At 37.6% G+C, this 10,787-nt stretch overlaps 3 protein-coding genes and 1 long non-coding RNA gene across 7 annotated transcripts in view; 2 read left to right on the top strand and 2 right to left on the bottom strand.

Moving 5' to 3' along the window:
- LOC308700578 overlaps nucleotides 1-10,787 on the bottom strand; it is a 248,656-nt gene that overhangs the window by 194,507 nt on the left and 43,362 nt on the right. The gene's annotated exons all lie outside the window — the stretch shown is intronic.
- zbtb3 (zinc finger and BTB domain containing 3) lies at nucleotides 143-2,616 on the top strand. Its single transcript, XM_081382157.1, has 2 exons — nucleotides 143-582; nucleotides 738-2,616. The coding sequence occupies exon 2, from the start codon at nucleotides 751-753 to the stop codon at nucleotides 2,482-2,484; it is 1,734 nt and encodes a 577-aa protein (XP_081238283.1). The 5' UTR covers nucleotides 143-582; nucleotides 738-750; the 3' UTR covers nucleotides 2,485-2,616.
- On the bottom strand, nucleotides 5,346-7,197 carry rnaseh2c (ribonuclease H2, subunit C). 3 transcript variants are annotated; one of them, XM_081382387.1, is made up of 6 exons: nucleotides 7,081-7,197; nucleotides 6,828-6,988; nucleotides 6,099-6,252; nucleotides 5,904-6,016; nucleotides 5,692-5,811; nucleotides 5,346-5,568 (listed from the first exon to the last, which is right to left on the bottom strand). In XM_081382387.1, the coding sequence occupies exons 3-6, from the start codon at nucleotides 6,250-6,252 to the stop codon at nucleotides 5,545-5,547; spliced, it is 411 nt and encodes a 136-aa protein (XP_081238513.1). In that variant the 5' UTR covers nucleotides 6,828-6,988; nucleotides 7,081-7,197; the 3' UTR covers nucleotides 5,346-5,544. The 3 variants fall into 3 exon arrangements, with proteins under 3 accessions (XP_081238513.1, XP_081238514.1, XP_081238512.1); XM_081382388.1 differs by having other exon boundaries at nucleotides 6,828-7,197; XM_081382386.1 differs by lacking the exons at nucleotides 6,828-6,988; nucleotides 7,081-7,197 and adding an exon at nucleotides 6,594-6,825.
- trmt12 (tRNA methyltransferase 12 homolog) lies at nucleotides 6,907-9,832 on the top strand. Of its 2 annotated transcripts, none has more exons than XM_081382384.1 (7): nucleotides 6,907-7,397; nucleotides 7,630-7,798; nucleotides 7,899-8,097; nucleotides 8,275-8,425; nucleotides 8,496-8,605; nucleotides 8,695-8,852; nucleotides 9,079-9,832. In XM_081382384.1, the coding sequence occupies exons 1-7, from the start codon at nucleotides 7,345-7,347 to the stop codon at nucleotides 9,454-9,456; spliced, it is 1,218 nt and encodes a 405-aa protein (XP_081238510.1). In that variant the 5' UTR covers nucleotides 6,907-7,344; the 3' UTR covers nucleotides 9,457-9,832. The 2 variants fall into 2 exon arrangements, with proteins under 2 accessions (XP_081238510.1, XP_081238511.1); XM_081382385.1 differs by having other exon boundaries at nucleotides 7,198-7,397; nucleotides 7,650-7,798; nucleotides 9,079-9,829.

The following is a 10,787-nucleotide window of genomic DNA, read 5'->3' as shown; positions in this document are numbered from 1 at the left end:
AATAATAATAAGAATAATAACATCATGTTAATTTAACTGCCTAGAAAACGTTTTCTTTTTGTTTGTTGCTGCAATCACAGAACAAACGCTGCTTCCTCTTTCGTCTTCCTCCTCGTCAGTAGGTGGCAGAGCACGCTTGTACATACATGCTGAACATACTACATGTAGAAGTGTGTGTTCGTCATGTATTGTCCTAAAGGAAAACACTCCCGTATCGCGTATACGTTTTAAAAATTCACACATTGGTCTTCACTTACAGAGAAACAATAAACCACTGGTTGTCCTTTTGGCTAGAAGATATTTTAAGGATATGTGTCACGCTTTCGATGTTATATTCGGTGCTCCGGAGAAGGTTTGCTGTACTAACCCATCATAGAAAGATGTTGTGTGAAGAATACACGAAGACTATGAATTAGTTTTATTCCTTAAGAATTGAAGTATATACAGTTGCTGGCATGGATTAGTGAACAACTGTTGATATCAAGAGAATGTCAGTGGATCAATAAAGCAAACGTGATGGTGCGTCAAAGCAGCAGATGTTAAAGCGGACGTGGGGACTTTGTCATTACTCTGGACATTTCTGTAAGAAACATTTCATCTTAACTAGTAGATGCTAACATTATGAATTTAATCATATTATAATGAATATTTTATCGATATATGCACTGCATAAACTGCTTATTAACAATACAATACATCTGCTGGAGAATAACATTAATGAATACTGTTTTTACTAGGTTGTCAGTAGAAATGGAGTTCCCAGAACATGGTCAGCAGCTCTTGGCCAGCCTGCGCTCTCAGCGTCTGCAAGGTTTCCTTTGTGACTGCACCGTGCAGGTCGGCCCGACTCGTTTCGGAGCCCACCGTGCCGTGTTGGCCTCTTTCTCCCCTTTCTTCCATATGTTTTACTCAGATCAGTCAATGGGAAATACCAGCACAGTCAACGGAGGGCCACACAGAGAGACAGTCACTATTAATGGAGATATCGTGACCCCTCAAGCCTTTGGACTCCTTCTTGATTTCATGTATGAAGGAGTGCTGCAATTAGCGACCCACCCCCCTCCTGAGGACGTGCTCGCCGCAGCCAGCTTCTTACATATGAATGATGTGGTGCGAGTTTGTAAGAGAAGACTTCAGGGTCGAGGATTGGCTGAGGCGGATAGCACAAGAGTAGAAGTTGGAGCAAATGAGTCTGCTAAACCTGGAGGGCTTGATGGCTCGCCTAGAAAAGACGTACCTGGTGCAGAAACAGGAAGAGATGGAGGACTAGAACATTTTCATCAGTCTAACCAACAAATGTCACTTTATATCAATACCAAGGCTGAAACACAAGCAGGGATGGCTAACCTCCTCACACACAGCGTGGAGAGGTCAGAGATGGCAGACACCACCCAACCGGGAATGGACTCGCTACCAGCTGTTAGTAATTCTTGTTCAGGACCATCCACATATCGCTCATCGCCTAGACCTGACAAAACAAGAATATCGGCACGGTCTGCTAGCCTTGAGTCTGCACTTTCAAGTCCGTGCAGTACAACAGAACTAATTCAGACAGAGACTCAACCTGTTGTAGCCACCGCCGTGGCTCTGAGCAATGTGGACAACACCAGCGCTGCCCAAGAACATGAACCTAGTGTTTTCATTCCGACTCAAATACTAAAACCCCAAGTCCAGAATAAAAGTTCTGGGAATCCAGGGTCATCACAGCACATTCAGAGCCAAAACGAAAGGAGACATGAGAACGCTTCGTCCAATACAAGTAGAATGCAAAATAAGCGTAAACTTTCGCGAAACTTTAGGGGAATAAGTCTTTCACAAACGTCAGGGGAGGAAAATGAAGAGAGCTTTGAAGTGAAAGTAGAGGCCATTGTGATTTCTGATGAAGAGTCTGATGACACAGAGGAGACGGTGGTCATGGATAATGGCCCAAGAATAAGTGAAGATTTAGACGATGAGGACGATTATGACGACAGCAACCATGATGTCGAGGAGCTCACTGATACTCAATTTATAACAGCACACCCATTAACTCATCTTCCCCATCAAGAACCCCTTTCTTTCCCTCCTTCACCGCAAGGTCCAAATCCTTCTACAGCCGAAACCGCTGGCTTGCCATCATCCCTTTTTCCTGCCAATTCCCACCCGGAGCAACAGACCATGTACCTCGAGGATTTTCACGACTCCCTTGGGAGTTACATGGAGGATGTGCCTACTTGTAACACTTGTGGAAAGACCTTTTCCTGTGCTTACACCCTGAGGAGACACGCCATTGTGCACACCAGGGAACGACCGTATGAGTGCAGCTACTGTTACCGCAGTTACACACAGTCTGGAGACTTGTACAGGCACATCAGAAAGGCACATGATCACGACCTGCCAGTCAAACGCTGCAGAGTTGAGTCGGACCCTCCACCATCACCGCCTCCTCCTCCTCATCCTCATCCTCCTCCTCATCCTCCTCCTCCTCATCCTCCCCAGACGTAGCCATTGATTGTGGTTCAATCTTCTTACAGTGCTATGCATAAGTTTAGACACCCATGCTAAAGTTGACTAAAAAGAGGAATAAAAAAATCATCTTTTGGAAATTGAACTTAATGCCTTCCAATTCAATTTCGATCCAAAATCCAACCTTTAAGGACACCAATTTTCTTTGTGAATGAATAATGTATCGTAAATAAATAAATGTTCTTCCTTAAAATACAGGGTGCATAAGTTTGGACACCCCTATGTTAAATTCCCATAGAGGCAGGCAGATTTTTAGTATTTTTTTGTATTTTTTTTTTAGGATACTATGCATCCTGATAAAGTTCCCTTGGCCTTCGGAATTAAAATAGCCCCACATCATCACATAGCCTTCACCATACCTAGAGATTGGCATAGGGTACTTTCCATAAGATCATCTCTCAATGCAAATCAAACTAGCTATTAGGCTAACTGAAATAAAACCATGCCAATCTCTAGGTATGGTGAAGGCTATGTGATGATGTGGGGCTATTTTAATTCCAAAGGCCAAGGGAACTTTATCAGGATGCATAGTATCCTGGATCCATGAAGTAACTGGCCTTTAAAAATAAAAATCTGCCTGCCTCTATGGGAATTTAACATAGGGGTGTCCAAACTTATGCACCCTGTATTTTAAGGAAGAACATTTATTTATTTACGATACATTATTCATTCACAAAGAAAATTGGTGTCCTTAAACGTTGGATTTTTCCTATTTTTTTAAATTAAGGCATTAAGTTCAATTTCCAAAAGATGATTTTTTATTCCTCTTTTTAGTCAACTTTAGTATGGGTGTCTAAACTTATGCATAGCACTGTAACTGGTCATTTAGAAAATTACACAAAGTCCTGGTGAAGGCTTTTTCAAATGTCACAAAAACATAAATTGCCACGTCTAAGACCTTATGCGCCAGAGAAACAAGGGCGCCGCCATCTTTAGAATATTGTCTTTTAAATTCTGTTTTTGCGGTCGCTCTGTATATTTCTATGGCATTTCTGTCCAGGAGTAATTAACTTTTGAAGAGGATTTACTCAATGTAAAGTTAACGAAAGTTATCATGAGGACTGTAATGTTTAAAGCAGATGACTTAACAAATGTCTGTCGACATTTGAAAACGAGCCGTTCATTAATAAACACGCAAAATCGCTGTGAAAATACAGATCGGAAGTCAAAAGACAACGAGCGCAGCGCTGAAAAGAGGCGGAGCTACATAAGGTCTATACATTTGTGGCTCATCCCTCAGTAAACGCTTTGGAAAGGAATCCACCTGACTGCTTCCATGCCACATACAAACTGAACCAATGTAACAAAAACAAGGTTTTTGTTGTTAATTCACTAGTTATACATGTCCTTGATATTTGTATTGTTGCACAACCTGGTTTTAATCTTCATTAATTGTTTTTATAAAAAGAAAAGTAAATTCGACATGACCAAGATTGGTTCCAGCACACAGTCCTAGTATATTAAAACCTTTTAATAGTTAATTGCCATTCATGATGGTGTTTTGCATTTTGTATATCAAGAAATAAGCGTTCAAGTCCCCCTATTATGCTTTTCAAATATTACTTATTAATTCCAGTTTCACTTCCTGTTATATACCTACGTAACACTGTAACATTTTCAGCCTATGGTCTTCATTGGCTACCTGTGAACGACATCTACTTTGTCCTGCCCTCCAACACTGTAGCTGTAGCTGAGGCCTGGAAAAGTTTGGTTCGTGTTGGCGACATATCGAGAAGACGCTGTTTTCAGCTCTGCAAATCCACTTTACATTCACTTCAAAAGGATCAGGACTCACACTGGAACTGATACAGAAAAACCAATGCCATTGTTCGTATCACTGTGTACCCTGAGGAAGCCTCCAGAGCTGAAATTAGGATATGGGAATAGGCATTTTGTTTCTGATATGCGCTGTAAGTGGTAGGCCAATCACAACAGACTGGGCCGTCTGGCCAATCAGAGCAGAGTAGGCTTGTGGAAAGGAGGGGTTTAGAGAGACTGAATCTTCAATCGAACCATTTTGGTGATGTGCAACACATATTATAAGAAAATTAAAGTGTTTTTTGACCTTGGATACATGTAAATCTATTGAAGGAGACCTCCAAAACAAATTAGGAACCTTTAAAATAGCATAATAGGGGCACTATCTCACTACAAGGAAGAGTTTTTCTGTGTATGTGTTCTGTGCATTTTTGTTTGAGAGTGAAAGATGGTGAAACATTTCTTGCAGGTACTATAAATTAAAACCAGCTTTCAGTGCTTTTGGGATCGGTCCATTTATTTGTTGTAAACTACATTGCAATTCAAAAGTTTGGTATCTTTTAATTAAACAGTTTAATTAAATATCTTTTAGTCGTGAAGGACACTTTAAATAGCTCAAAAGTGACAGTAAAGACATTTATAATGTAACAATTTGCAATAATTTCTATTTCAAATAAATTGTTTCCTTTTGAACTTTTTTTGAACTCCTGAAACATTTTATGTTTTCTACAAAAATATTAAGCAGATAGTAATGTTTCGGGGTACAAATCAGCATATCAGAATGATTTCTAAAGGATCATGTGACTGAAGACTAGAGTAAGGATGCTGAATATTCAGCTCTGCCAAAACAGGAATAAATTACATTTTAAAATAAAACAGTTCTTTTAAATTGTAATAATATTTCACAATGTTACTGTTTTTTTTTTATGTATTTTTGATCACAAAAAAAAAAATGCCTTGGTGAGCATAAGAGACTTTCATCAGAAACGTTAAAAAAATCTTACCGACCCCGAAATTTAAAACATCAGTTACTGATAAATAATGGACAAATATATGACGAAAGTAAAAGTTTGCACAAGGTAAACAATAAAACAAAATTTTAATAGTCATATTACATTGTGACATTCATACTTCAATATCAGTTTGGTAAAATGATGGTCAATACCACAGCCCAGTGAGTTAGTTGTTCTGACTTCCAGCAAAGAATAATTTTCACATTTGTTTAACTGTAACAATGTACTTGAGAAGAAGCAGGTATCCAGAATAAAAAAAATTCCATTATCATTCGTCTACTGGTCTGTGCATCTGCAGAAAGAAGTATTGATTTAGAAGTTAATATTTTAGAGATTTTAATTCAATTGAGAGAAAATGGTTTTTAGTCCATCGGATTCTAATTATGTAAATAAGTGGTTATCAAGAGTTACTCACCGCTTCTGCGAGCTGAGGCCATGCCATAGCCATCACAACTCCATCATCAGATGTGGGAGGTGTCTCCAAGTTCCAGTATGTGAAATTATGAAACACCGAAGAAACTTTAACTATTCTGTCCTAAAAGCAAATGCCAAAACAATTTCTGTTAATAATCTGTTATTTAGTAGTTCATATTTGTGAATTCCAAAGAAAAGTGCAGGGCAGGTCACCTCTTGATCAGACGCAGGCTTTTGGACCTCTTTCAGCACTAGTCCTGTGTATCCTTGCGGACAATGCAATTCCTGACCCTTCAGCCCTCGACCTCTGAATGACACTGTTGTTTCTGCAAAACACAATGTCATTTTTATTGGGTGGAGAGCTTTAATGTGTTTCATTCTCGAGCCGTGCACTGGTATTTGACTAACCGTGTTTGCGTTCCTTCACAGTGGGATTAAAGAACTTGAAGACTCCAGCAGGTCCATCATGCTCTATTTCACAAGGTAACAGGTGGATCTCTGGTTTGTCAGCTTGCTTGAGGGAATCAAGCCGGATAGACGTAACGCAACTGTTCACTGACATCTAGTAAAACAAAGTGTGGCACAGGTGACTAGGATTGAACTGTCTTATATAAGTGAGACCAGGGCATTGTAACTGGACGGTTCAACTATTTTGTCAGGACAAGGGTATTTTCTTTCATTTTTGGGAGGCCAAGTTGTCAGACGCGTTTTAAATGTGTATAATGTGTTATTAAAAAAGAAATGTTGGCCATAAAAATGGTTTGTTATTGTTGTACGTTACCTAACATTTTACATTAGGACACGCGTTTCATTAACTGTTTCGTGTTTCATACTTTGCTGAAAAGCCTATTGAAAGATGTTCAATGACAAGCCAGGTTCCATTATAAAAATTTTCCGTTGTACCTTTAACATTCCTATTTTGAGTTGTTGTTGTTGTTTTTTCTCGAAATGACAATACATCAAATGCCAGGGGAAGAAGGATTACCAATTAATTATGATTAATTTATACCGTTTTATTATTAAAAGTAGTTTATATCAATGTTGCCCGAACTGACCCTCTGTAAACCTATAAAAAGGATATGGTAAAATGGATATATAATTTCCTACATCTATAACTTCTGTTTGCAGATATCTTACCGTGCTCGCTTCCCACAATGTTTATAAAGTGTCACGTGGGAAAGATTCGTTTAGATTGGACGGGCTGCATTTCTTCGTCACCAGACGGATGTTTTTCGCGGTAAAATCCAAAGTATTGTGCCATCTACCGTTTCGGTGGTGTAACGTTAGTCGGATGATGACTTAAAAGACAGCATTATTTAATAACTTTTACAATTACAACGCATATAAAACAATCCGTTAGAAACAGATACACAATACAACTTTCAATAACCTCTGTTAAATCACATCATATGCACAATTTCCAACCATAGACTGTAAAAAATAGTTTCCAACATGATTTCCAAGCGCTCTACACGTGCAACACTCATAATGTTCCTACTAGGAACTCACAAGCGACTAGGAACGTTATTTCTTTAAGGCGAATGTGTGTCTGTCCTTAGGTTAAAATACGGGTTTGATGAACCCTCATATGAGTTTGGTAGATAATTAATTAGATAATATATTTTGATCGTTTTTCTAACGCATCCTGTGGAAAATGTTTGTAATTCCGTGTTTAAAAGTGCCGCAACGTCATGCACAACTGTACAGGTAGGCTGCGAACAAATAGTTGCTCTCTGTGGTATATTTTCCCCTTACGGAAATTGACCATGGTTTTATTATAGTAAAAGTGTAGTAACCGTGTTTGTTTGGCGGATTAATTACCATTTGTTTAACCACAATTTTACTACAAATACCATGGTTATATTATGGTTAGTTTAGCAGTTATACGTTTCTGTGTCTATTTTGATATCTTGCTGGTGTATTAACATGCATTTTTCAGAAAATACCTACTGTCACAAGGTGTTCTGGACCGCATGTACTGTGCACAGAAACACTCAGATGGGACTGTAACCCTTCCAGTCGTAGCATCTGTTCTGGCACAGCTTGATCTGGTGGCACTAAAGGAACATGTTGCACAGGACAGCTTTTGTGAAATTGTTGATATCCAGGTACAAAAGCACTGACAGTTATTTAAGATATGTTTGCTCCCAAGTCACTGAACATGAACAACTGAACCTCTGCTGTATACTGTATACCTGCTTTTTTTAGGCTCCTCCATTATCAAAGAAGGAGAAAGTTAAATCTTTCCATAAGAGGCTTGCAGAGACTGCACAGTCCTTGCTGGTTTCTAAAGGGAAAACTTGGAGTGAGGATCTGGAGAGAGACATTCCTAGCCGATGGCAATGCCACGGAGATCTTGTCCTGTTTAGTGAAGGCTGCTTCTCTAATGCGATATGGAAAGAAATTGGTGGGTGATAATGAATCTCAGACCCTCTGTAGGTCCAGTTTGTATATCAAATTATTAGATTGTATCCTCTATTAACATTTAACTGACCCCAAAATAATATTTTATAGCAATGAACTAAAATGTCTTGATTACATGCAAAATATTTTCAAATATGTTCTTTCTTTTTATTTGTTTTAGGATCTGAATTCTGGACTGCTGTTGCCCTGGCGCTGGGAGTCAAACGTTTAGCACAAATTAAAAAAATTTCCCATGATGGTTACCGCACACCTATAGTGACAATGCTTTTAGGAGACAGCAGCTATGTGACACACATCGATAACCATATTAGGTAACCCATAAGTTGCCACTTTATCTGAAGAAATGAATATTAAAATGAATTAACCTGTCTGAAATTTCAGGTACGAGTTTGATGTCACCAAGTGCATGTTCTCTTCTGGGAATATCACAGAGAAGCTCAGAATAGCCTCCTTTAACTGTATTGGAGAGACTGTGGTTGACTTGTATGCAGGTAAAAGCAATGCTGTGTGTTTACCATTTCAGAGTTGGAATGGTTTTTATCACCTGAGATGTATGAACATATTTTACTCCATTGTCCAGGGATTGGCTACTTCACTCTTCCATATCTGGTACATGCTAAGGCTGCTCATGTGCATGCCTGTGAATGGAACCCAGATGCAGTGAAGGCTCTTCAAAGAAACCTACAGATCAATGGTGTGTCCGACCGCTGCACTATCCATCAAGGAGACAACAGGCAGGTGAGGATAACAGCTTATACACTGAGATACAAAAGTGCTGATTGTCATTATCTTAATTTCACCTACTAATATTTCAGGGTTTTTTTTGTGTGTGTGTGTGTGAAAGAGAATCAGTTGTTGGGCAATAGAAAGTATATATATATTTTTTTTTGTCTCATTATATGAATATTTCCAGATCCACATATCTGGGCAGTTGAATAAATAAACATTTGCACATCCTTTTTAGCTACCTTTAAGTGATCTTGCTGATCGAGTGAATTTGGGCCTCATACCAAGTTCAGAGGAGGGTTGGCCGGTGGCGTGTCGTCTGCTAAAGAGAGGCACTGGAGGAATACTGCATATTCACCACAATGTCACAACACCTTTGCACCATAAACCACCTGAACATACATCTGCTATAGATGTTGATAAAGACTCTTCCATCCAGAGAGATATGCAAGTATGGACTGCTTGGGCTTCAGACACAGCCAGACACATCTGTACACTCTTGTTAGACATCACTGGAAGTGAATGGAAGACAAATATCAAGCACATAGAGCATGTCAAAACATACGCACCACATATCAGTCATGTGGTTCTGGACTTAGAGTGTAAACCTCTCTGATAAACACATCCACTCATGTATAAAGTTGAAAGAATTACCTTTGTCTGTAATTAGCTCTAGTCAATTTAACCCTCTGATTGCTGATTTTTCACCATCTATTTTTTTTTTGTTTAAAATCCAAATTGTTTTAAGTGTTTTGTAATCATTTTAAAGAATAATAATAATATTAAAAAAAGAAAAAAACGTTTTAAAATCTGGTGACAGAAATTCATAAAGAGCAATATCAATTATTATTTTACAAGAAACCTTCAATATTTATTTTATTTATATGGAATTTCCCCAATACTAATAAATAATTGTATAATATACACTACCATTCAAAGGTTTGGGTTGGTAAGATTTTTTTCAAATGTTAAAATAAAGTCTTTATGCTCACCAAGGCTGCACTGATTTGATCACAATACAGTATTTTTTTTCTACTGCATTTTGAAGTAATAGTTATATATATATATATATATATATATATATATATATATATATATATATATATATATATATATATATATATATATATATATATATATATATATATATAATTATTAAAATGTAATTTATTTGTGTGGTCCAAAGCTGAATTTTCAGCAGCCATTACTGCAGTGTACAGTGTCACTTGATCCTTTGGAAATCGTTTCTTATTATCAATGTGGAAAACGGTTTTGCTGCTTGATTTTGTTCTGGAAACTGTAATTCTCTTACAGATTATTTGACAAATGTAAAGTTCAAAGGAAATAGTATTTTTATAACAGAAATGTTTTGTAACATTATACAAGTCTTTACTGTCACTTTTGTTCAATTTAATGCATCCTCGCTGATTAAGTATCTTAAAAAATCGTACTGACCCCAAACTTTTGGATGGTAGTGTATGCTCTATCTTTTTCTATCCCAAATCCCATTGAAATATAGGGTTATAATAATGTATGTAATACATTGTGATTGTGTGTGTGGGATAAATATGATTTTATTTGTCTTCAAAGTGACTATAAAATGTAATTCACTTTTCCATTGGTTTTAGTGAGTGACAGAAAGTGAATGTGAAATGAGTGAATACACAGCAACACACTCCACATACACTGATGCATTGATACGACCATGCACACAATCATATTTATCAAATCAACAAGCAAGTACACACAGACATAGACACATACATAGATTCATCCACAGCAAGCAACAAAAAGACTCAAACAATATTTCATCCTATCATCTTACCCTTTTTTCATATTGCATTATCAAAATCTTCGGAACGAATTAACAATGTATTTGTTTAAGCTCTAGTTCATAATTATGGTTAAATATTATGTATTTAATGTTGCTTTAGTCCTGGTGTCCAT

This window comes from Scardinius erythrophthalmus (genome assembly GCF_964197995.2).
Source record: "Scardinius erythrophthalmus genome assembly, chromosome: 13".
Classification (NCBI taxonomy): Eukaryota; Metazoa; Chordata; class Actinopteri; order Cypriniformes; family Leuciscidae; genus Scardinius; species Scardinius erythrophthalmus.
Note: the sequence above shows the minus strand (reverse complement) of the source record. Positions and strands in the feature narration are given on the sequence as shown.